The sequence below is a fragment of the Ictalurus punctatus genome, chromosome 25 (genome assembly GCF_001660625.3).
Source record: "Ictalurus punctatus breed USDA103 chromosome 25, Coco_2.0, whole genome shotgun sequence".
Taxonomy (NCBI): domain Eukaryota; kingdom Metazoa; phylum Chordata; class Actinopteri; order Siluriformes; family Ictaluridae; genus Ictalurus; species Ictalurus punctatus.
The window spans coordinates 13860789-13887253 of record NC_030440.2 but is presented as its reverse complement, the minus strand read 5'-3'; the positions used below and the strand labels follow the sequence as shown (position 1 = coordinate 13887253).

Here is a 26465-nt window from a genome sequence, read left to right as displayed (position 1 = left end):
GACAGGGAGAGGAGAAACAAGAGACGGATGGAGGAGGGGAGTACTGACATGATGCAGCCTTCAGGACTGGAAGGGGAAAAAACAGCATTCACTCTCACAGTAAATCAGAATGTGTGTGTCATACACGCACACACACACACACACACACACACACACACACACACACACACGTGTGACAATACAACAGTTCCCTTTGGAGAGGAGTTTCTCCCTCACAGTCACAGCTTATGCACCAAGACAGACAGACTGAGAGACAGACCGAGACTGTGAGACCGAGAGACAGAACGAGACTGTGAGACCGAGAGAGACCGAGACTGTGAGACCGAGAGACAGACCGAGACCGTGAGACCGACCGAGAGACCAACCGAGACCGTGAGACCGAGACACAGACCGAGAGACAGACCGAGACCGTGAGACCGAGAGACAGACCGAGACCGTGAGACCGAGACACAGACCGAGACCGTGAGACCGAGACACAGACCGAGACCGTGAGACCGAGACACAGACCGAGACCGTGAGACCGAGACACAGACCGAGACCGTGAGACCGAGACACAGACCGAGACCGAGACACAGACCGAGACCGTGAGACCAAGACACAGACCGAGACCGTGAGACCGAGACACAGACCGAGACACAGACCGAGAGACCGAGACCGTGACACAGACCGAGACCGTGAGACCGAGACACAAACCGAGACCAAGACACAGACCGAGACCGTGAGACCGAGACACAGACCGAGACCGAGACACAGACCGAGACCGTGACACAGACCGAGACCGAGACACAGACCGAGACCGTGACACAGACCGAGACCGTGACACAGACCGAGACCGTGAGACCAAGACACAGACCGAGACCGTGAGACCGAGACACAAACCGAGACCATGAGAACGAGACCGTGACACAGACCGAGACTGTGAGACCGAGAGACAGACCGAGACCAAGACACAGACCGAGACCGTGAGACAGACCGAGACCATGACACAGACCGAGACCATGAGACAGAGACACAGACCGAGACCGTGAGACCGAGACAGACAGAGACCGTGACTGTGAGACCGAGACACGGACCGAGACCATGACACAGCCCGAGAACATGACACAGACCGAGACACAGAGACCGTGAGACCGAGACACAGAGACCATGAGACCGAGACACAGTGACCGTGAGACCGAGACACAGACCGAGACTGTGAGACAGACAGAGACCGTGACTGTGAGACCGAGACACAGACCGAGACCATGAGACCGAGACACAGACCGAGACCGTGAGACACAGACCGAGACCGTGAGACACAGAACGAGACCGTGAGACACAGAACGAGACCGTGAGACACAGAACGAGACCGTGAGACACAGAACGAGACCGTGAGACACAGACACAGACCGTGAGACACAGACACAGACCGTGAGACCGAGAGATAGACTGAGAGACCGAGAGATAGACAGACAAAGAGACAGACAGACAGACGGGGTGGCAGCAAAGTAAGAGCTTGTTTCAGAAGAGAGGATAAGAGGAGTGTGCACTGAGAGAAACACACACACACACACACACACACACACACACACACACACAGCCCCCTCCATCTTGTCTCCCATCAATCTTCAACATTAAGCTCTTCCCCTTTATTTACGCCTGCTTGCACACACACTCATCAGCGTTTTCCTCTTCTCTCCCAAATGCAAACCTTAGTCAGAAATATGGTTCCTATTTCAAACCACTTCACCCCTTCAGCTCCCACACTGTACAGCAGTTTGCATCCTTAACCCTTAACCTTAGAAAGAGTAAGAACATCAGAGAGCTGCATCTCAAACGAATGGATAACAGCGAGTGATCTGGAGCATCTGCTCTCCCTTAGTGCGCATATTTAATGCTCTGGGTTTGATCTAGTGTACTAACACTACCGGAATCGTGACTCACTTTATTCTTCTAAAGAGACCAGAGCTGATGATGCTGTTCTCTATACTGTCTTTTAGGCTAGCTATGGTGAACAGTGACTGCTCGTAGGGAAACAATGGTAATAAACGATTGGTAGTTAAAAACGGCGGTGCCCCGTGACTGGCCGGAAGGGAAACGGCGGTGCCCCGTGACTGGCCGGAAGGGAAACGGCGGTGCCCCGTGACTGGCCGGAAGGGAAACGGCGGTGCCCCGTGACTGGCCGGAAGGGAAACGGCGGTGCCCCGTGACTGGCCGGAAGGGAAACGGCGGTGCCCCGTGACTGGCCGGAAGGGAAACGGCGGTGCCCCGTGACTGGCCGGAAGGGAAACGGCGGTGCCCCGTGACTGGCCGGAAGGGAAACGGCGTGATCAGTGATTGGTTAACTGGGGACATCAGCCCATGCAAGCTCAACTCAGTCAGGCTTTTAAACACTAATGGTGAGTCGACGCTCCACTCATATAACCAGCGGCTGTGATGTGAAAGTTGCTAATATCTGCTTAAAAATTCTCTCTTTTTATAAATAAATTTTCTAACAGTGGTCTAAAAAGCCAACAACTCTAGCAACAAAGCCACTACCTTGGCAACACTGGAGAAGGACGCAGCACAACCCATGTTAAGAAATGTTCTCCCATATGTAGCTTGCAAATGTTCTCCACCGCTGCAATGTTATTTAGAAAAAAGAAAAACAACACAGCGCGAGAGAGAGAGCGAGAGAAGGACTTCACAGACCCAGACCTTGAAGAGCTCTGTGAATCGAACCCTTCATTAGAAGCACGGTTCGAGTGCTGTGCCTGCAGGGATACAGCTAGTGTGAGAGGAGCCGGAGAGATCAGACCTCTCGGGTCACTCAGGCAGCTGCGAGGTGGTTTGTGTTTCTGAGCAAAGATCTGTTCGAGGTGTTCGAGTGATCTCATCAGATCATCATCATCATGCACATGTTTCATTCAACCTCCTTCTACAGGAACGCTTTGATCAAAGAAATACAAGCCAAGAGCATTTCAAATTCTCTTTAACACAGGATGACGTCCAGGAGAGAGAGCATCAATTTCTCTCTCTCTCTCTCTCACACACACACACACACACACACACACAGACACACCTCCCCTGCAGTGAAGCTGTAAGTGCCAGGTAAAGAGCACAAAACATCAATTCTCCATGAGCTAAAAATATTCCAGGCAGGAGGACCACCACCAAAACAATGTGGGTTCAGCATGAGAGATGACAGCTGAGAGAGAGATAAACGAAACGCGTGTGTGTGTATGTGTGTGTGTGTGTGTTCTACAGAGAACAAGCTGCCATGCTGCTGCAACACACATTTATTCATCCACTTAATAATAGGCAGCAGACTCCAAATGTGTATTTTTTTCTGTATTTTTTTTTCCCAATTCTCCACTAATAATGTTCATTTTACAGTTTCTCATTTCTTCATACTATTCAAGCACGCTTTCATGAATTGACTTCAACGCTAATGTGGTATGTAATGGTGTTTTTCCTTTTGCACAATCCAAAATATTAAAGAGCTGACCCAAAACGGGCACCGATGGACCTTGGGGGTTCTGGTTTCCCAAAAACATGAGACGACGTCATCGTGTGGCCAAGTCCAACATGGTAGAAACACGTGGCTTGACCTCCATCATTTGGTTCTCTTGCTTTAGATGAGCCAGGATGAAATGAGTTAATACGACTCTATTTTCGCCAATCCTCCGAAATATTCTTTCCGAACTCCATTTCACTTTGGTGAACAGTGTCCTACATTTCCCATAATACCACACCAGACTACCTGCTGCTGGTGCTGCAGTGAGCGTTTGATCTCTACCTGAAGACAGCAATGCAGCGGTACTTTAGTCATTTACTCTGTTCGGCTCTTTCATCAGCTTCCAAAGCTTCAGCTTTCATACCGACACCGCGAACACCATCGCGCTCGTCATCTCGTAGATCGCCGGCCGAGTCTCTGCTGTAACAGTGTTGCGGAATTTTTGAGTCCAGCATTTGCATCATCGTCACTACTTCCACTGGGTCTCTCTCATTCACATTGGACCTATAGACGTCCATAACGCCAAGACAACAATAATGTTACTTTTAATGGACACTTTAATAGCACACCGTCAAGCATTTTCCTGTCAGGCTCTCATTTCTCAGCCGCAGGCCTAATGATGATCGTGGAAGTGATGGATGACCAGTGCCACAGGAGTGGAGCGTTGAGTTTGGCTTTGAGCAGCCAGACGCCACCGCAATGAAAATGCAGTTAAGTGAAGAGAATGTAAATCTCAAAACAGTGACATAGCCAGAGAGCCACGCTGAAGCCTGCAAGCCTAAAATACATGCTTCACAGTGGAAAGACAACAACTAGGGCTCTTACTGGTCTTACTGGTGTTACTGGTGTACTGGGGTTACACGCCACAAAAGAGTTGGGGGGGGGGGGGGTGGATACATACCACAAAACAGTGGGGGGGGGGGGGGTTACATGCCACAAAACAGTTTTGTCAGGGTTGTCGTCGTAAGCCGGGTTCGCACTGTACGATTTTGGTCACCATTTGGTTGTCCGAGACACATTTTGAGAATCCTGAAAGATTCCTATAATCCTTGGCCAAAATCTGAAGTCTTTGATCGCTAGTTTGACGTGTTCCCCGACAGCCGATTAACGGCCACTGCGATCAAATGCTCTGATTAAATTCTGTCAGTGTCGGAAGATTTGAGGCACAGTCCTGTAGCGTGGCTTCTCCTACTCCATACGAGTCTTCTTCTGTGCGTCCGTTTTTCACGTCTTGACTGACATTAATGACAACTGAGATCCTACAGTGTGACGTGGCTTACAGCGGGGATCGTGTTTGTACAGTCCGACAAGCAACAGCCGCAAACGACTATTAAAATCGCACGGTGTGCACCGGCTTTACGTGGATAAAAGTTCAGAAAGCTGTGCAAGACCACTTTGGTACAATAAGGTCACGTTCTCTTCTTTCTGGATTCTGATTTTATGAAGTCTTACTGTGCGGAGTAAACCAGAACAAAACCTTACACAGTAACACTTTAACGGCTTATAAAATATTTACAAGCTTCTGTAAAGGTTTTACAAGAGGGACATCGGCACGGAGGAAGAACGACGTCTGCGCCAGTCTCTAAAGTGCTGCTACGACAGCAATACAATAAAAAAAATGAAGAAAAAAAAAAATTCCACCTACGTTTATGGAGCACTCAGAAGGACGTTTTTAAACTTTTGCGAGTGATTTTCATGACAGGAGTGCGGTGACAGCCAAAAGACACCCAAGGTTAAAAATGATTGATTAACTAATCAGCGGCCACCACCGGACTTTAATCAGACAAAATGTACACCTGCTCAAACATGTAGATAGAGGTCAAGAGCTTCAGGTAATGTTCACCTCAAACCATCCACCCAGTTTCCATATCCAACACAGGGTCACGGAGGACTCGGGACATAAGGTGGGGGTCACCCTAGGCGGGGTGCCAAGCCATCACAGGACATGATCACAATCACTCACATGCCCATTCACACACTACAGACAATTTAGAAATGCAGATCAGCCTACAGCGCATGTCTTTGGACTGGGGGAGGAAAATGGAGTACCCGGAGAAAGCCCCTGCAAACTCCAGAGGCAGGTTTCGAACCCACAACCCTGGAGTACTAGACAAGTGTGCTACCCACTAAGCCACTGTGCTCAGTGACGACGACTGTGGCATGGATGTTGGTGCCAAACTGACTGGTTCCAGTGTTTCATAAACAGCTGTGCTACTAGGATTTTCACCAACACAAGAGTGTTGGTGCGTAAAACAACGGGCACACAGGCCACACCTCCTTGACTGGGACTGAGGGGCACACAGGCCACGCCTCCTTGACTGGGACTGACGGACACACAGGCCATGCCTCCTTGACTGGGACTGACGGACACACAGGCCATGCCTCCTTGACTGGGACTGACGGGCACACAGGCCATGCCTCCTTGACTCGGACTGACGGGCACACAGGCCATGCCTCCTTGACTCGGACTGACGGGCACACAGGCCATGCCTCCTTGACTCGGACTGACGGGCACACAGGCCATGCCTCCTTGACTCGGACTGACGGGCACACAGGCCATGCCTCCTTGACTCGGACTGACGGGCACACAGGCCATGCCTCCTTGACTGGGACTTATTCATATTTTTTTTTTTTTAAACTCAGCTCCTTGATTAAAAATTCCATTAGAAGCATAATTTGATGAGGCATCAAGAGGAGCCCCATGCACATCCATAAGTGTCTCCATGGCAACACCACCCGTAGCATCCCGACTTCAAAGCTTCGGCTCGGACTTCAGAGGGAAGACGTTGTGTTTAGACACGCTTAAATAAACACCACAATAACAACTAACTTTCTTCTTACCAGCAGAGTAATAAGAGAGTGCGAGTGGGAGAAACTGTTTGAGCTCGGATCACAGCGATAAATATGATTAAAAAATATTCAGCCTGCAGGCAAATCCGTGCACTAATGAGCGATGAAAGAAGCCGTATGTAAACACTCGCTGTCAGTTATGCTTCAGGTCTGACCTGTAGTAACATTACTGCTGACGTTATGAGTCGCAGGATTCTGAATGCCTGCCACACACACACACAGTTTCCATCTTACTCCTCCTCCTTCTTGGCAGGGTTCACTGGGCCATTGGGCCAGAGTGACACATGGAGGTTTAAAAATAGCTCAGTGGAGAGAAGCTGCTGTGTTTCACAAGCACTGCCTCTGCTCCTTTTCTCTGAAAACGCCAAGTGGTCTTTTTCAAAACCATCACTTTTTTATTTATTTATTTTTTAAACAGCGAGTAAATTGCTTCATGTTGCGGTTTCACATAAAATCCCATTACACCCATTATGCCAAAGCAGGCACGCCCCTGACCAACGTTCCAACTGCTGGAACCTGATAGAAGAGTGTTACTGCTTCTTACACCACAACGCTTGTTTCCGATTAGTGTTGATTAATTGTCTAACAGCAGCTCTGACAGTAGTGGCAGTTTTAATGCAAGTCACAGGTTTGTATATTTCCGATAACTGGAGATCAGTCTTTCACAGCACTGTGGTGGAATTATGGCCCACTCTTCGTTGCAGAACTGCTTTAGTTCAGACACACTGGAGGGTTTTCGAGCTTTAGATGCCTGTTTAAGGTTCTGCATCTCAGCATCTCAAAAGTCAGGACTTTGACTAGGCCGCTCCAATACTTTAATTTTGCTTCTTCGTTTTTTTGGGGGTTTTTTTTGTGTCACTCAGAGGTGGACTTACTCCTATGCTTTGGATCACTGTCTTGCTACAAAAGTCAGTTGCACTTGAGTTTCAATTTACAGACTGAAGACCGGACAGTCCCCTTTAAGATTTTCTGGTAGAAGGCAGAATTCATGTTTCCCTCAATTATTGCAAGTTGCCCAGGCCCTGAAGCAGCAAAGCATCCCCACACCATCACACTTCCACCACCATGCTTGACCGTAGGTATGATGTTCTTTTTGTGCAATTCTGTGTTTGGTTTACGCCAGATGTAACGGGATGTAACCCTGTATTCCAAACAGATCAACTTTCGACTCATCAATCCACAGAACATTCTCCCAAAAGGTTCGAGGATCATCAAGGTGTGTTTTGGCAAACTTCAGATGAGCCTTAATGATGTTCTTGGTTAGCAGTGGTTTTCACCTCATCACACTTCCATGGATGCCATTTTTGGGAATGTTCACTACTGTCCCAAGTTTTTCCATTTGGAGATAATGTCTCTCACTGTGGTCCTTTGGAGTCCCGGAGCCTTTGAAATAGCTTTGCAACCCATCCCAGACTGATGTATTTCAATCACCTTCTTCCCCTTCACTTGATGATTCCTCATCCCTGATCATAACATAGTGTGTTACTGGTAAGACCTTTTAACCAACTTGATGCTGTTGAAAAAGTTCTATTTAAGTGTTGATTTGATTGAATAGGGTTTGCAGTAATAAGGCCTGGTTGTATCTAGTCCAGCTGAACCCCATTATATATGCAGTTGGTACTGGATAACTTTTTTGCTTCAATAAATAACGTTATCATTTAAAACTGTGTTTTGGGTTTACTCGGGTTGCTTTTGTTTTATCTTAGATTTTGTTCCATTTCTGAAACAATTTAGTACGAGATATACACAAAAACACTTTCACAGCACTGTAGCTGCTGTGATGCAAGTAATAACAGGATCTAACTTGTCTCACAGATGTTCTACACTGATATGGTACAACAGGATTAAAACATTTTGTGATGTGCTGTTATTGGAAACACTGAAGTGGTAATTCCACAGTCACTGGGACCGACAAACAGAGGCCACGCCTCCTTCACTGGGACTGACAGGTACAGAGGCCACGCCTCCTTCACTGGGACCGACAGGTACAGAGGCCACGCCTCCTTCACTGGGACCGACAGGTACAGAGGCCACGCCTCCTTCACTGGGACCGACAGGTACAGAGGCCACGCCTCCTTCACTGGGACCGACAGGTACAGAGGCCACGCCTCCTTCACTGGGACCGACAGGTACAGAGGCCACGCCTCCTTCACTGGGACTGACCGGTAGAGAGACCACACTTGCTTCACTGACCAATTCAGAGGCAACATAAGTGATGAATCTCATGATGTCTTCTGTACGCAGAGCTTTATAAAACCAGTGAGACAAGATGTACTAAAGTGTATAGGTCTGTATTAACACAAGCAAATAAAGGCCTGAAAACATGAATGTAAATATAAAAGCAAGTATGCCTTGACGCATCTGATTGGCTGAGAGTCTGTGAGCTCACCGAGAGACAGGCTGAGCGCCCAATGGCACGCCGACAGCTCAGCACAGAGTGAGCAGACAGCCAGCGGAGGAAGTTCTGCAGTCAGAGAAGAATGCATAAACACAGCCCTTCTCCTCTCCTTCTCACTGACGCCACACCAAAATGCATTTCTTAAGCACATTTCCGATCCAAATGAGCCGTGTGTCTGAGTGACGATGCTCCCGGCACATCTGTGTGTAAATACACAGAACTACAGTGTGCCTCGGTACTATAACTGGACACAGTATGATAAAATACAGAACTCCATGAAGAAGAGAAACCGTGTACGATGTAGCCAAGGAGGAAGAAATGCCGAGCGGAAGCCGGACTCGGCAGGGGGAGCCCATCCTCTTCTGGCCAGCACTGTGACTCATTAGATGCTCGGTGCTACGTGATCGGACGATTACAGGCTTCCTACAGTTCAGGATGTTCAAAATGGGGCTAAATTGAAGCTTTGGCACTGCTCGAGTTGCGATTTTTGCGAGCTCAAACATTAAATGGCGCACTCTTCCATTTGCTAAAGGGCAAAATGAAAAAGGGGAACACGGTACAAAGTAAAACATCATATTTCCACAGTAGTAACAATATTTTGCACACGCATGAATAGAGCTGAACAGACTAAAAATCAAACCAGACCTAAAAATCCTAAACGATCTCGTTCATCTTCAGATCATCTCTGGTCATACTCCCTGGTGGTTTTTTTTTTTTTTTTTTATATTAATCTTCCATTACAATGCAAGACTTGTCCAACTCCATGTATTCCCTGGCACTGCATTTGACCATGGATGAACTCGTTTTCAGATAAAATGATCTTAAACCTAGATGTTTAGATGAGTATTGCTTTTCTCTGAACAAAGACAACAGTCCAAAGGTCTTGCAGCGTTTCTTCTTTCTTTTTTTTTTACAGCAGCCAGCGAGGTAACCATTTCACAAAGCTTGAAATCATGGACACTTTTACGCAAAGAACATTTAATCTCGTATTTAAAGACGCTTTTGGTCTTTTGATGTCTTCGAAGGAAGCAGCGCCTGTAAAAATGAAGGAAACCCTTTCTCCGAGTAGGTGTGTCCTACTTTATTATTAGCACGGAAACGTATAGAGAATTCGGTATAGATCCAAAGACCTGGTGTGTCGAGAAGGTCTGCTAGAACTCACCGGAAGGCTGGATGGCCGCTCTTGCTGGTTCAGGCCCATCTCGTCGTGGTTGGGCTTCCCGGGAGTCATAGCGGGCTGGGCTCTGCTGCCGTACGCCTCCTGAGGAGCATCCTGTACAAAGGCAGAAGGTTTGTCGTGTGTGAACTTGTGTTGTGAAACAGCAGAGTACACATGTGGACTAAAAGAAAGACGGAGAGTCTACAGCGGCATCGGTATCTACGCTCGGATGTAACGTGGCACACGCATACACAAGCTGTGGAACGTGTTGTCTCAGTGCTGTTGGCCATGTGCTTCATACACCGGAGTACACAAACCCCACTGCTGTGTAACATCCATTCAAAAGAGCAGAAAAGTAGAGGACGAGAGGGAGGGTGTGTAGTGGGGGGGGGGGGGGGGGGGACTCCAAGCATGCCAGAGTCTGACATTTATCTGGAAATGTATGCGTGTGTGGAAGAGTACCGTGATAACTGGGTCACAGCAAGATCACACCCACAGGCTGCTGTTTACACTGCGGTCATGACATTACGGCTCAGTGGGAGTAACGTCAGACATTATTAAAAATACATATTTCTGCACTTTCTGCATTGATGAGCTCCCAGTCACTGCGTCGCTGTCTCCTGTCAATCACAGAGAGTGAGAGACAGACAGAGTGTATGCCATCCGTCCTACCATGAGCCTGTAACTGTTATTCTAAATAAAGATCGCACAGTAAAGACCCGTATTATCTCAGTTATCATAATATTGTTACTGCATCGTTACTAGCTAGCTAGCTTCCCGCTAGCGATACAAATATATACCATTTGTCCAGGCTGTACGTGTCGTTTCTTCGGCCAAACTATTCCCCGTGATCGAGCACCGCGATTTCTTTTGAGAAATCGAGCTAGTGGTTATGTTTTTACACTCCTTTTTGCTTTTCTTCTCTTTAGACTTCTAAATAATAAGTTCGTACAGGTACATGTGTACCTATACCTCGTCCTGTTTGAGGAAGACTAGAAGAAGCTGCAAATTGCGACGACCAACCAGGGTAGAGAAGTAAGCGGAGTTGGTGTTAGGATAAGTGATGAAAAGTCGCGGGTAGAACGAGGAGGATTGTAGTCGGACCGCAGCGGCCGGAAGAGGTGGGGAAGTCGTTCACATATTTGGGTGGCGTGAGCTCCCAGAATGGGGATGCGAAGGTGGATGTCAAACACCGCACTGGAAAATCGATAGCCGTCTTTCAGAGGATGAACAATATCTGATCCTCGCCATCCATCACCATCTGTATAGCTGCATTGTGTTACTGATGGCAAACTACTAGAGCGAGGCCAGGAAGGCATCGACAAGAATCTCGACGTCTTCCAGCAGATGTGCCCGTGCCGAATCTTTAAGATCCGATATGGCAATCATATCACCGACGAAGAGGTGCTACAAAAGGAGTGGCATGTACAAGCTCCACATCAGAAGACTCCGACTGGCTGGACACGTCCTCCAAACGGGGAACCATCGGGTCCCCAAGACTGCAATGACATGGGTAGCACCAGGTGCCAAGCAACAACCCCTGTAACATGTGAAGAAGAACGTTCATCCAAGACCTGCGGGCAACGAACGTCACACGGGACGACACTGAGACCCTGTCTGGAGACCGGGAATGCTGGAGAGAACTTACTGCTTGATGTGCTACCTAGCATGGAAGGATAAGTCCAAGTATGTGCGTAACAACTTTATTAACACATTAAGAACATATTTCATTACACTGACCGAACCTTCACAAATTTATCAAGCTGCTTCAAGAGACATTAAATAACACGAGACAAACATTGACCTTTCAGGTTGTACCACTCACCAAGCAGGAGCAGCTTTTGGTTTAAACGAGTTAACACCTCACGCAACATTTCAGGCCACTCTCTTCCCAACCCCCCAAACACCCCCCCCCCCCCCCCCCCCCCCCTCTGTGTCGCATTTCTTCTACAGTGTTAAAGGTGTGCATTGGTGTTCAGATGTTTTAACTCTTATATAAAGTACAAAGCAAGCAGAAAGAAGAGAGTGCAGCTCACCCTCTTGTTTTCCATTCGTCACGCTTTCAAGGGTTCAGCCGAAGTTCAGCTAAACTCGGCGCCAGACCCCATTTTTCCCCCCCGTGTTCAATCTGATTGCTCCTGACTTATCATCTAAGCATGCGGCGAGTATGTTAGGAGCGAAATCAGTCCATCTGTTTCTCCTGTTCATTAAAAAAGGCGGGGTTGGGGAAGCTATACAGTGAAAAGAAACAGAAACAACGCTACAGCTGTTCACAGCTCCTTCAGTAGTGTGTTACATTCAAGTTTAATTAGGGGCCAAGCACTGAAGGTATGCTGGCACCTTTTATTCTTCTTCTCCGCTTATTATTATTATTACTACTACTACACTTCCAGATGGGAGTTTATGTTTATCTGGAAAGCACAACTTCATAGAAATGCAACACTTTCCTCTGATGCTGTTGGTCATGCCGAGTTCAACGGATACAGCAATGTTCATTTTCGCCATATTTGATTATCCGTCTATTTTGAATATTTATGTTATCCCTCCCCCCACCCCCGGCTTCTTGTACTACAGATTTGATCCAATCACTACCAAATTTGGAACACAACATTGTAAACAAAGCATCTTTCTCTGATTTTTGATACACGGGGCGGTTCATCGATAACGCACAAACTAAAAATCAAAGCATAATCACCAAACAGGAAGTGAGGCCATTTGTCAGAGACACTTATGTATTGACTTCAAACTTGGCCAACAAGACACGGTGTTAAACAAGCTCGGAGTTCATTCGCAACTCAGAAGGGCTACTGAGAAAGCAGGACATGAGGCAATATCTGAAGTAAGGCTTCACTTTTTACCACCAGATTCAGTATATCGCCTTGGAAACAAGAACTGAGGGTCCCAATGGTTTTGGTCTTCCTCCTTCACTAAGGGGTGAGGCCAGAACGTGCTTGGATCACTTAATACACGTCGACCAATTTTCATAATCATCTTAGTCGATTATGTTTGCTAATCTCAGCGGCCCTATTAAAACACTATTTTTCAGCAAACCTCAAATCTCCGTAGCACGGAAAGAAATTGTTGAGCAGCTCTACCCCTTGTAAAACAGAGGAAGAGTGTGTAGACGTGGTACTACAGCAGTTACGGTAGCTTGACATAAAAAAAAAAAAAAAAGGTCCTGGATTGTTCTTAATAATAAATGTGTCTTTATTATGGTTTTGAAATCGTTCCTGATTTTGTTTTAAAGGACGCATACAATAGATTTACATGCATCCAAGTTCAAAAAACACTTTAATGTGCTCATAATTTAAACTGCAGCATTTTAGCCAAAATATTACTTTAAACTACAACTACCATAGTACGAGTCCAAACAGCGTGGGAAAAAAAATATTCTGGTATATTATTGCAGACTTGTACTCGAAGAGTTGTGTATATTGTTTTCCAGACTGGACGTCTTTCCAGTCCAGAGACTATATATGATATGATACATGTATAGTATCTTTAGCTCTAAGTCACATGCCTAATCAGTCCTAGAAGGAACCTTGGATTGATAGATGGTGGACTTCTGTCAGAGTATGAATGTGCTCTATCTCTTCTCTGACGGTGTTCCTGACGAACAGTCCTGATCACGACGCAACTCTAGAACACAGCGTGAACTCAAGGTCAGGTCAGCGTGCTGCTTTATTTGTATACGCCTCTAACTGCGTACAAGGACCGGGTGCTGCAGGCCCGAGCCTCGCGCCTGGCACAGAGCAGGGCACGAGTCTGTTTCCAAAGCCGAGAGAGAACAGCTTGTGTAGCGACTCCTCCACAGGAGGATCTGATTCAGCACTGAGCTGCAACACTGCAAAGCAGGACATCGTGTACGGCGTTCAGCGGAGCAGATCGCTCCACGCTCTCCCGTTTCAGATTTCTATACCAGCTGAGATAGATAGGGACAGCTGAAAATAATACGCCATGTGCTTTAGGAACGCCAGCATAGCACCACATATGGAGTGACATTTCTGCCTCGATTGATATCCAGGAATTATGAAATAAATAGGAAACGTTTAGCTGTATTAATAAATAAATCTCTACAAATATGATCTGATGATTCTGAAAACCCACTCTGGTCTACCAGTGACAAACGTGAGCTACTTTAACTAGCTGGTTAGCTGTTAGCGATGGCGAAAGGAAATGAGGGAGTCAACAAACTGCATGTTTCTGTATCTTCACAGGTGTTGGCATTTTTAATGACAGCAAAGGTTTAGCGATGTTCCTGGGCTTTCTGTAAGAGTGGGCTGGAGGCGGTGGACACACAGGAGGAATATGGACTTGTTTCTTAGGCGAGCTACAGAACAGGAGAAAGCGGTAGAAACAGTGGCTCAGGGATACGAGCAGCGTGCTCTCGCTGTTAGCACTCACATGCACGGCCCCGAGAGCTCCACACTCAAGGTCGCTTTTGTTACTGCAGCCTCGTGTGCGCACACACACGTGCTTGTGTACGCACAGGAGTAAAAAAAAAAGAAAAGAAACACACACACACAGGCTTATAGTCACATGGAACCAGTCAGATTGAATTATGTATGTGTGTGTGTATTATATATCTCAATTTTTTATTCTAATATTTTGAGATATTTGATATTTCCATGTGCTATAATCATCGAGATAAAAAAAAAGGCTTCCCGAAAATATTTCTTTATGTGTAATTAATCTAGAATATCATAAGTTGCCGTTTGTAAATTTTAATTATAGAAAAAAAAAAGTACTTTTCCGCAATATAATTTTTTTTGGATGCACCTGTATGTATGTATATACATTTATACACACACACCCCTATTATATTTATTTATATATATATATATATATATATATATATATATATATATATATATATATATATATATATATATATATATATATATATATATATATATATATATATATATATATGAGTGTTTTAGTGTTTTTCTGTCTGATGTGTATCGGTCTGTGTCTCCACTGCATGTCTCTGCTGAGGGTCCATCTGCGTCTCCGTCCGTGTCTCCGATGAGGGTCCGCCTGCATCTCCGCTGAGGGTCCGCCTGCGTCTAAGCTGCGTCTCTGCTGAGAGTCTGTGTGTCTCGGTCCACGTCTGCGTCTAAGCTGCGTCTCCGTCCGCGTCTAAGCTGCGTCTCCGTCCGCGTCTAAGCTGCGTCTCCGTCCGCGTCTAAGCTGCGTCTCCGTCCGCGTCTAAGCTGCGTCTCCGTCCGCGTCTAAGCTGCGTCTCCGTCCGCGTCTAAGCTGCGTCTCCGTCTGCGTCTAAGCTGCGTCTCCGTCCTCGTCTAAGCTGCGTCTCCGTCCGCGTCTAAGCTGCGTCTCCGTCCGCGTCTAAGCTGCGTCTCCGTCCGCGTCTAAGCTGCGTCTCCGTCCGCATCTCTGTCCGCGTCCAAGCTGCGTCTCCGTCTGCGTCCAAGCTGCGTCTCCGCTGCGTGTGTAAGGTGTGCTGCATGAAGGCTCTTACCTGCTGTGGAGGAGCTCGTGGTTGCATGTAGTGAGGCTGAGAGGGAGCTGCAGGCTGCTGATGAGGAGGGCTGAAGTACGGAGGCTGACCCTGCTGGCAGTACCCACCCATGCTCTGCTGTCCGTACTGCGCCGGTACCTGCTGGAGGTCAAATACACCCCATCAACTACACTGCTACCCAATCTGCTACCCTCTCCACCAGCTTATGGCTTAGTTAACCAACAATCCTGTAATCTTTTCTTAATCATCATTCCCTTGCTATTTATTGAGGAAAAAGGTCTTAAGTAAAAAAAATAAAATAAAAAAAAAAAGGCATGTTATACATGTTATATTTTTCAATTAATAATTTTCGAATTAAGAAAATTAGTAATTAGTTTATTTTCATGCAGTCATTATATACAACTTTCATTTCTTTTATTTCTGAATCTCAAACAGTGTTCTGTTGAGAACACGGTGCACTAATGTAGGCTCTGGAGCAAACCCTTATACCAAGTGTAGTGTAGTGAAGAGGAAGTCATTTTGTTTAGCTGGGAAATATCTTTAAAAGAAAAGAGAAGACGAAGAAGAAAAAAGAAGTTATAATGAGATTCTTGAATAAAAATTAAAACTCTTACACTGTTTACAGAAGGGTCGCCACGGTAACCTGTCTCTCATTGCCCGTGCCCTGCTCTCATTCTCATCTCCGTTAAAAAAATTAAAACGCTGCTCTCCCAATTATAAAACACTATTTATAATCTCCTTCAGTCGAAATGCGGCTCCAAATCTACACGGCCCTGAAGCCCACAGTCGGATCACGTCCTAGCCTACTTACTTGGCATTTATTTAGCACCGGCTCCATTTTCTCTCGGATAGATTGATTACAGTGATTTCTAGGCGAACCTGCCGAACGGTTCACCTTTCCCTCCCCCGCTATTTCAGTCATGCCAAATCCCAGCTGCAGGCTCTCTCTCCACTTTCACACAACTGCCACATGCGAGGAGAGCGAAAGGAAATGCATGCTTCCTCTGAGACGCCTGAAGGCACGCGAATCCACCGCATCTTGCGAGGAAATGCAACACACGTGGAAAGAGAAAGGGGAACGGCCGGTTGGAGCTCAGGTGGCAGAGCGGGTTGTCCACTAATCGTAGGGTTGGCGGTTTCTTCTCCCAAGACTGAGAGCTCTTGAGCGATGGAGTTTCTTCTAAGCGAGGGACTGAGTACAGAAAGAGAAAGAGGTGTCTGTCGGGAACGTTACTCTCATCGCTTTAAATCAGGAGCTGAAACGCTCGAGGGTCAGACTCCAAAAAACAGGAATCAGCACTGATAGCAGCGCAGCATCCCTGCCTGCCTTGGCGTGAAGGCTCGTGATGAGCAACGAGGAAGTGTGCGCGTGCGCACGTGCTGAAATCGTAATCCCGTGAGCTCAGATTCACCGCAGGCCGTCTCAACCAGGGTTACGTAACAGGGGGAACAGCTGGTACTGGCACAGCCCCTTTGGCTCATCGTTCGAGTAGAAAAACAGAGACGGGTCGCTATGACGACCACGTACCCCATTTCCCTCCGCTAATTAGTCCACCCATGTGTCAGCACCTTTTAGCTAGCAATCCTGCACACACGCAGAGATTTTGAGATTCATGACCAGAAGAATTTGTGCCCTTGCACTGCTGTTCAGAGATATCAACACTCTGCGTGTAAGATCAGCTTTAAAAACACAGGGAATTATCAGTACCTTCAATATACTATTCTATACGTATCTAAAACATCTAGCAAAGCGGTGCTATACATAAGAAAGGTTTTATTTACTCGTCACAAAATCATTCGTCTCAAATCTCAAGCGAATAATCAACTCTCTCCCGCGCTGAAAAACTCATTTTACCAAGAAACCTACTGACTGTTACAAAGCACTGACACTGGAGACTCCTTCCATGAATCCTCATGACCAAAACATCAACGTAGTAACTAGTACACAAAAGTTCCCCCTTCCCAAAACTGCATACGGTGCCACAACGAAGACGAACTGTATGTCGATACGTGAAATTCTGGAGGGACCGGCGGACGGCGTGGCGTGGGGACGTAATGACGTGTGCTGTCACTCGATCTATGTTCTATAACACGTAAAACAGGAACATAAGAGGAATATACTAAAAGCGACTCATGTAAACGCCTTAATCGGAATATTGTCTTATTCAGAATAAGGTCAATAATTAGATTACTGCTGTCCAAATTACAGTAACCATGTAAACGTAGTTTGCTCAGCTCATAAAAACACATAGCAGGCTCCGAATGGAACATAAACCTTTGAAAGGTAACAAAAGGGTTCATACTGCTACGGCCAGGGTTCGATTCCCGGGCACGGAATGAATTTTTCCTTGTTCTTTGGATAAGGGTTCGTGTTTTATAAACGTACAGTCTATTTTCTGAAATCTAATTTCTGAAATCTGAGGAGATTCAGACTGTGCTGTTGATTGTGATGTATAGCTTTGGTCATTGGGAAAATGCTGGAGAAGAGACGAGCAGTGGTAGTAAAGCGGATTCCGAATGCTCGTAATGCTAAGCAAACAGATTTTAATCAGCTATTGTGGAGCTGACGGACTTCTCCGTCATCATGAGAGGCACGAGCTTCTCTCTGCGCTGTGTGAACAACGCCAGCTCGCTTTACCCACTTGACGTTTTTAAGTATACTTTTTCATTGCGGGTCACCGTTTCCAGTTCCCTCTGCATTTCGTCCTCGGCATAAATACTTACGGTCTGAACCTCGTCATCGGTCGTATTTTTTAAGAAACTTTGTGGCGTTGATTCGAATCGTAATAAACAACTGTTTCTGTACACACTGCAGCAGACTTAAAAATGGTGGTTGAAAAAAAAAATGCTGCATACACTCAACCAATCAGCATGCTCAGTGCCCAAGTCCCACCCCCCAAAGTTCCTGTCTTCTGAAAAAGTACCAACTTCCAAGTAGGGACTTTGCAAGGGATAAATATTTGTCCTTGCATTGGAAACCAACAAAAGTACCAACAAAAGTCCCTAGCTCCTGGGAAAGTTCCTGTGGTGGAAAAGCGGAATATGATACTGATTCTGCAAGCATTAAATCTATACACATCTGTAGTGTGTGTGTGTGTGTGTGTGTGTGTGAGAGAGAATCATGGACAAGAATTAACATGCTGAGGAGAAAAACCCCAGAAAAACCTGCTTACTTCAAACTCACCTACAATGGAAAAATTTGAACTTTATAATGCAAAAATAGAAAAACATTAATAGTGTAGGTCTTAGGATGAGGAACATGAGAAGATATCGAAACAGAAGCTGAATCAACCAGCGCTTTGACACATTAGTCTGTTTGTAGAAACCGAATCAGAGCAAAATTTATGCTTCTGGTTCGGTTCCACACTGAGCATAATCAAACCAAAACGCAAACAAGTAGAACTCGGACAGGGATTCCTCCACCGCCAACACGTCTAGTGCTTATAGTAACCAAGATCCTGAAAATATACTTCAAAAAGGAAGGAAGCTATGGAAGAGAAACTATTTCAGAGATTTGACCTTGCTCTGACCTTGACCTTGTTTGGATCAATTCCAAAAGTTAATTAGTTCATCTACTGGTCCCGATGCTAATTCCATATAAATCCTGCAAAACATTCATTCTAAAACTCGTTCTGGAGTTATTGCGCTAACGGGGCTCTCGGACGGATGCGCGAACGGACCAGCCAAAAACATCATTAACCATTTATCTGAGGGTGTGTACGGCTGAAAACGACTTCATTAATTGGTCAGAAAAACACCACCACCACAAAAAGGTAAACAAACGCGCGCCGAGCGGACATGCCCCACACGCGCGCCGAGCGGACATGCCCCACACGCGCCGAGCGGACATGCCCCGCACGCGCCGAGCGGACATGCCCCACACACATTTCCCAGCATCCCCTGGCTCACAAAAAATGCTGGAACCTACAAAAAACACACGGCATGTTTGGTTTCCTTTGAATCACTCTCACAGCAATTAAACCACGCTAGAGTTGGCAGTGGATCGAGACTACCCCATTTAGATGCTTTCAGACGGGTTATTCTGGTCCACATCCAAGTCAGACGCTCACCTGCTTGAACAAACGCTTCTTTACAGGGAAAACACACCAGGGTTCGATTCAAGCGGATTAAATGCTGCATTAAGTGAAAGGAACAATAACTTATGAACAATACTTAATAATCTACAGAGATTAGCTATGCAATTAGCGTAAAGACAGATTGTTTTCTGCTTCCGCTGCGGCGTATTGTACTTCAGTAATGCCTCCAAACTCGTCCCCATATCAGAGCTGGGGTGTGTGTGTGTGTGTGCGCGTGTGTGCGACCTGCACATGCTCTAATACTGTCAGTATGAATGGCAGCAGGGTTCCCCTGGCACCTGACTGGCCGATTTCAGGCGAGTTTGTGGAAAGTGCTGCCCTCTGGTCATCCAATCCTACACCAGATAAAAGTTGTTATTGTCCTCTTGGACCCGCGAGAGTGAAAATAACAGCGCCGCTGACACGATGCCCTCCCCGAGGTTAAAGATTACACAAACCCTCCAGCCTCCGATGATCTAATTATGCGATGACCGTTGAGTAATGATGTGTTTTTCGGCCAGCATGTCTTTTTCCATTCCTTCACGCCACGAGCTGAGAACGTTTTGTGCTGATTTCGATCTTTCAGCCGTGACCAAGGGCGATCAATGTGAGAGTCACCTGACAGGCAGGCAGGCTTTCGCCTAATCTTATCAGAGAGCAGCCGAACGAAGCCTGCAAGCCAGCGCAGCGCTGAACAGGTTTGAAACACAAGCTACCATGCACACACATAAATATAAGGAACAAAGCAAAAGCTACATCCAAAGTCCCTTTTTTCTGCTAGATTTTTGATAATCATATTCAATGGGATGCGTTTACACTGGGTGGATAGTGTCATATTTGATAACTCCGATGGTAATACCTTCCGTCCCTCCATTTTCTGTAGCACTATTCCTACACAGGGTCGCGGGGAGCCTGGAGCCTATCTCAGGGGACTAATCACAGGGTGGTAATAACTTGTAATGTTCAAAAATTCTGATTAGAATCATAATCTGCGAATATGGGCGGGAACAGGATACGACATCATCCGTCAAAACTTTCACATCAGTTGGTTTATAATTTTTCAAAGCTGTGTTGTGAAGTACAGGACAGCTCGTTGCTGCTGAAAATCAGTGCTTCAATTTTTGAAATTCTTTTCTTTTTTACTAAAAAGGTCAAGCAGTGATTATCTATAGATCATACGTCTATACGTGATACGATCATGCAGGTCAGAGTTCACCAAATTTGAACTTTTTTTAAATTTGAACGTGGCGTAGTACAGAAATTCTACGCACGAGCTCGCGTTTCCGGTCTGCCGTTTTCGGACGCGTTCGAACGGGGGTCAAGTCAATGGAGTGAAAAACCTGGCGTGACCGCGGGTTAACTTGGAGAATAACGACATGAAACAAAAGACTCGGCAAAGTCAGGCGGCAAAGATTCCCGACACGCCAACGTTTTATTCATTCGTGCTGCTTTCATCCTCTCGTCTGCTCTGGGGCGGTCAAATTTAAAAATTACGAACTTCGGATTTTCGTCGAATTGAAGATGAAAATGTGTCGGACGCAAAAACTGTACGGTCGAATTTAAGATGTGCAGCGACCACAAGCGCCGATTTTAGTTAGAACATACTCTTAAAAAAAAAAACAACACGCAAGATATTACTGCACTGACGATGTGTTTTGAAGAAGAAGAAAAATCTAGAAAGAATAGTTCCAGTGTTTCAAATAATCCAGTCGTAGTCAATAAAGTCGGGGATTGAGCCGCTTCAGCTGCGTGGACTGGAGCTAAAGCTGAGCAGTGAACGAACAGCGGTAAACTTAAGCACTTTTACTAGCGGGTTAATTAACTCACCCGAACTCATCTAATACACGTATGAGATTAATCAGACGTTTACACACAACATAAACGTAATATTACAACTCGCTTCTGCACAAAATGACGCCAACGCACAAGTGAACCTGAACTTAAGTAAAGGTGCTGGGTAGAACGCCAAGTCACAACACGCTGTCTCCGTAACAACGCTCTAAAACACGGACAAAGGAATAGCTAAAGCGTTCACGATGCTGTATTACAGCAGTGAACTCGTGATAATATTCCAGGAGATCCGCTTTCCACAACAAGGCCAGTTTTCACAGCTTTAAGTGAACATCTAAGATTTGCGAATATCTGCTTTAATTATTGCATTTTCTCGCCAGCTAAAATGCTGCTGACTCGTATTTCGATGCCGTTTTAAATTCAGAATAAAACTGACTGAAATGAATAAATACAGCATGACAAAATATTGATTAGCTTTTAAGGATATTTGATGTCAAAAGTCAAAAACTGAACTCTGCTTTTATACATCGTTACATCAGTGGCATAAAATGGTCTTAAAATGACATCACTGTCGTCGTGGTTCACGATTATTTCTAGGACACTATATCGTCCAACAGAAGTAGTTCTCGTGACAGGCCTAATTCCTATGTTCCTACACGCAGCCCATTGACAGGACAAATAAGAAGTCAGATTGTGGAAAACAGACTAATATCTAGCAAAATAAAAGTGTGACAGTGTGTGAAAGGGGGGGGGGGGGGGGACACGCTACGGTTGCAATGGCTTGTGAAGTCCTGTTTAAATAAGGAATAATGCACACGTGGTCATGCTGTCATAGGAAAATAATCAATGACGTGGTGGTGTGATGAAGCCTGACGCAGAAAGTTAGTGTTACCACCCCGAAGTGGAATATTTTCCAATATCAGCATTTTTTTAACTGCTCGTGTGCCAAAACAAATCTGCAAATTTGTTTCTTATTCGTTAAATAACGCCACATCATATTAATATAGTGGAACGTCAGTTAAACAAGTAAGTTCCTGTTATTACTTACATAAAAACCAGCTATAAACAGTCACCTTCTCTGGTCCCTCTTTACTCTCTCGACGTTAATAACTCCAACAATAACTTGTTGTTACCCAGAACCAAAAGCCCTCTCTCCCAAAGACGATTCCTTATTGGAAAACTTACACGATTACAGCTTTCCCTCGGACTGTTACGAAAGAGCTGACGCTGGAGGCTCCTCCAGGGAAAAACAAAACAAAAACAAATTTAAAAAAATAAATAAATAAAAAAAAAATAAAAAAAAACTCTTCACACATCAAATTTTTTTTTGCATCCATTTATGTGGCAGGTTTCACCACCGTGCAAGCCGTTTGTATGGAAACGGTAATATATTAGAACAAACGTGATGCGCTATCTGAGCTGCTCGTACAGAAAAATAATCAACACTTCCTAAGCAATCAGATTTGAGAATTCAACGCCGCTGCTGTATGAACGACGTTATTATGACGTTACTATGAAGACCTCGGTAGTCTAACCTTGCACCTTTGAAAATGTCGTCTTGTTCTAAGCAGTTACAAGATCAGAGACATCAACCACGGCTCTTCTAATCGTTACTTTCCCGTGGTATTTCCTTCAAGGAGTGAAATACTGCTGTTGGAGCGATTCGTACCGGCTTAAATTTTGGGAATAGTTTATTTGAGTAATATATGTGTGTGCGCACATGCTCATTCTTAGCATTCATAAACACAGTTCAATAGACTTGTAAACTTTAGAACGAATGAAACCTCTAGTACAAGTGTTTAACCCCCAGCACCATCTACCACAACAACAGGTTCATCCTGTTTCAGTCTCTTACATGTACATAACCCTCACTCTTAAGCAATAACAGGAAGCCGGGCTTCATGCTGGGAACTGTCCGTACCTGTTGATGATGGTACTGCAAGGCTCCCATACCGACTTGGCCACGCCCCTGCATTCCCATTGGATATCGGTGTGGAGCGGGAGCTCCGTATGGCTGGCCGGAGTAGGCTCCGCCCGGCTGCGGCTGCTGCTGCTGCTGCTGAGAATAAGGGCTGTTTGCCATGCTGTAAAGCTGGGAGCGCTTCATGGCCATGGCGTCCATAGGTGCCACCTGTGGAGAGAGAGTTTCAGTGATTAGTATCACGTACATATATAGTAGGGCCTATTCTATACATAACATCTGCTAATATTAACATTCGAATTCCCAAATCCTGCTGATAAAAGCACTGAGAACTATTTAATGTTTGATAGTTTAAAAAAACCAAAAAAAACAAAAACACAACAACAAAAAACACATTGCCATTTAAAAAAAAAAAGAATACACTGTAAGGTGTTAATAATGACAGATTTCTATTTGAAGTGTCAGGATAGTGATGTTCATTTGGACACACAGTGTGAACCAGACCGGGTATATTTGCTGCTGTATGGAGAGACGTCTAAATGTTTATAAGTCCTTTATAGAAGACCATTATAAGTGGTTTTTCTACGAGAGAAGAAAGAAAAAAAAAAAAAGGATGAATTTAACAATAATAGATCAAGCCCTGTTTATCTAAAACGATTGGTATCTTATTTACCACAAAAAATTACACCGGCTGATAATTGTTCCTTAGCTACATAAAATTAACATTTGATAACGTTCATATCTGCCAGCTCCGAATAAATAGATATCTTTTGGGTTTTGTTTTTAAACAGAAGATAAACAAAGCACGGTTCACAAATCAACCCTGGTCCTTAGTAGTGCATTTTCAGTTAACTCCTCAGCCAAATATAAGCTACCCAGCGGTTGAGGAGCCCGATTTAGCAAGTTAGGCCTTTTATAGAGGGACAAAACTGACAGGAATTTGAACATTTACCTCAGATATATTTGCAAATTAATAAGAAAAGACTCTTTATGAGTAAAATAATGCTGTAATTACACTTAGCCTTGATTGCTAAGCAAATATGTATGTACCCAGTCATATTGAGAAGCATTTCGTCGCACAACTTGTGAAGTCTGAGCTAACAAAACGTTTACTTCACGTAAATACAAGACTGCTTGAGCGTAGCATTTAGACAGGGACAAGGCAGCTAGATACGGCGAACTAGAATTTACTGAGCAGGATTTTTAAACGATTCGTTGGACTCGTATCGGCCGCTTTTCGGAAAATATAACGGAGTCGCACTTTTTTTATTTTTATTTAATTTTTGTAAATAAAATGTTAGTTTTCTAATGAAAGAAATGAATGTCGGCATGATTATATTTTTGTCTACAACACCGATTTCAATCATTTAATCACACACCTTCAGATCAAAAGCTTTTTAAGATCATGAGAACAAATCTTTGACTGGAATTGTAGATCAGTCTGTACGGGATTTTGCAGAGGTTTTTTTTTGTGATTGTTGCGGCTAAAAATTCTTGATTTTACCGCGGCTTTTTTCAACATTTGTGACGAATTTGTGAAGTTTTTTTGTGCTTGATTTTGCGGAAAACTACTTGTACTGGCGAAATTGCGATTGCGCAAAATCGTTTGGCTCGGCCTTTCACGGTGATGTTTGTTGGGCTAAATGAGGCCTTTCAGCTGTACTCATGTTCGACACACGGTGAATCAAAAGACGGCTGAATCCACGTCGTGATGACGTCACATGACGCGTCTCAGCCCAAATCTGAGGAAAATCTGCGTTGATTTTGAAGAGACGCGAGCTCCTCCGATTTCCTCGATTTGGCGTTCGTTTCTGCGACCGTGAAATCCTGAAGGGACTGAAACGAGGCTAACGTTTTAACGAGCGCGTTAACAATCAGTATGTGATATAAAGCTGCAGTTAAAGAAAATCAATCAACAACTTCTCGTACAGACAGACATGCCATCATTCCTGACCTCGATGGGCTGAAGACGACGCTGAAAAGCCGGCGAGTGCAGAAATTTAGGGCAGTGTGCCATACACTGATTAGGAGAGTCAGACTCGCTCTCCAGTGAGCAGGATTCGCCAAAAAAAAAAAGAAAAAAAAAAAAAGAGCAAGAGCCATCCAAGCTAATCTTCTCACATCACGTCCAAATTCGGGGCAATTTGGAGCGGCACTTACAGAAAATGTGTGCAATTGAGAACGCCTGTGAAGGCACTTTAAACTAGCAGTCTGAGTGTCAGCAACCAATGTCCTGGCACACTGCAATTTTCACTCACTCCCTTTTCTCCCATTTCTTTCCTTTTCTAAATCTCTCTCACACACACACACACACGGGCACATACAATACAGGGAAAAGAAAAGAAAAAAAACACATTTTTGAAGAAAAATCAACTTGTAGCATCAATTCTAGCAACCAGAATAAACCTCCGCATCACACGATTGGCTGGAGGATGCGGTAAACACGTCTCTGATGTGCAGTTACAATACGTAGCTAGCTGAGGTGTACTAGAAAAACAGCAGCATGGTAAGATTTTAAAACAGAGAATAGAAAATAGGAGAAGGGGAAAACGCAGAGTCAAAAGTCCATGGATTTTTACATTTAAAATGTTCAAATTCGCGATTTTTACGATCATAGAAATGAACGCAAACTCAAGCAAACTCCACAATATTCAGAGAGCGTGTAATTTTTCTAAGTCACTGCGGATTTGGGGTCGAGACGCTTCGTGTGACTTCGTCACGACGCGCGTTCGGCCGAACCGCCTCTTCGATTCAGGTGCTCCGAACACGAGTACAGCTAAAAAGTTCTCGTTTACCAACGGACACCACTGCGAAAGAGCGCGCAGAACAGTTCCGTGTCAAATCGAGTGTCTTTGGCCGCAACGATCACAAAAACCTCAGCGAAATCCTGTAGGTTACGGGACACTTCAGAAGATCATCACGATCACAATATAAAAATAATCATCTTTAAAATGCTGGACTCAAAATCTCAAAGCACTTTACATAGAAATGATTCGGAAATGAAAACTCATTTATGATAAAGCGTATCAAACAAATGAGATATAACTCACTCATGAATTGACTATAAATCTATGAACCTTACGCATGAATCATATATACAGTGGTGCCTAAAAGTTTGCATACCCCTTGCAGAATCTGCTAAATCTTAATACTGTTCACAAAATAAAACGATCATAAAATTCCCATGTTGTTATTTATTTAGTTCTGTCCTGAATACGCTATTTCACATAACAGATGTTTACATAAAGTCCACAAGACAAGATAATATCTGAATTTATGAAAATGAACCCGTTCAAAAGTTTACACACCCTTG

The 26465-nt window shown here is 44.9% G+C and overlaps 1 protein-coding gene across 4 annotated transcripts in view; it reads right to left on the bottom strand.

The window, feature by feature from the left end:
* arid1b (AT rich interactive domain 1B (SWI1-like)) overlaps positions 1-26465 on the bottom strand; it is a 67386-nt gene that overhangs the window by 32600 nt on the left and 8321 nt on the right. For 2 of the 4 annotated variants that reach the window (XM_053675860.1, XM_053675862.1), the window contains exons 2-4: positions 23153-23362; positions 15365-15505; positions 9886-9996 (exon numbers count right to left, since the gene is read on the bottom strand). In XM_053675860.1, coding sequence (XP_053531835.1) covers positions 9886-9996; positions 15365-15505; positions 23153-23362 — 462 coding nt within the window. The remainder of the gene's footprint in view (positions 1-9885; positions 9997-15364; positions 15506-23152; positions 23363-26465) is intronic. The other 2 variants (XM_053675861.1, XM_053675863.1) reach the window with 2 other exon arrangements.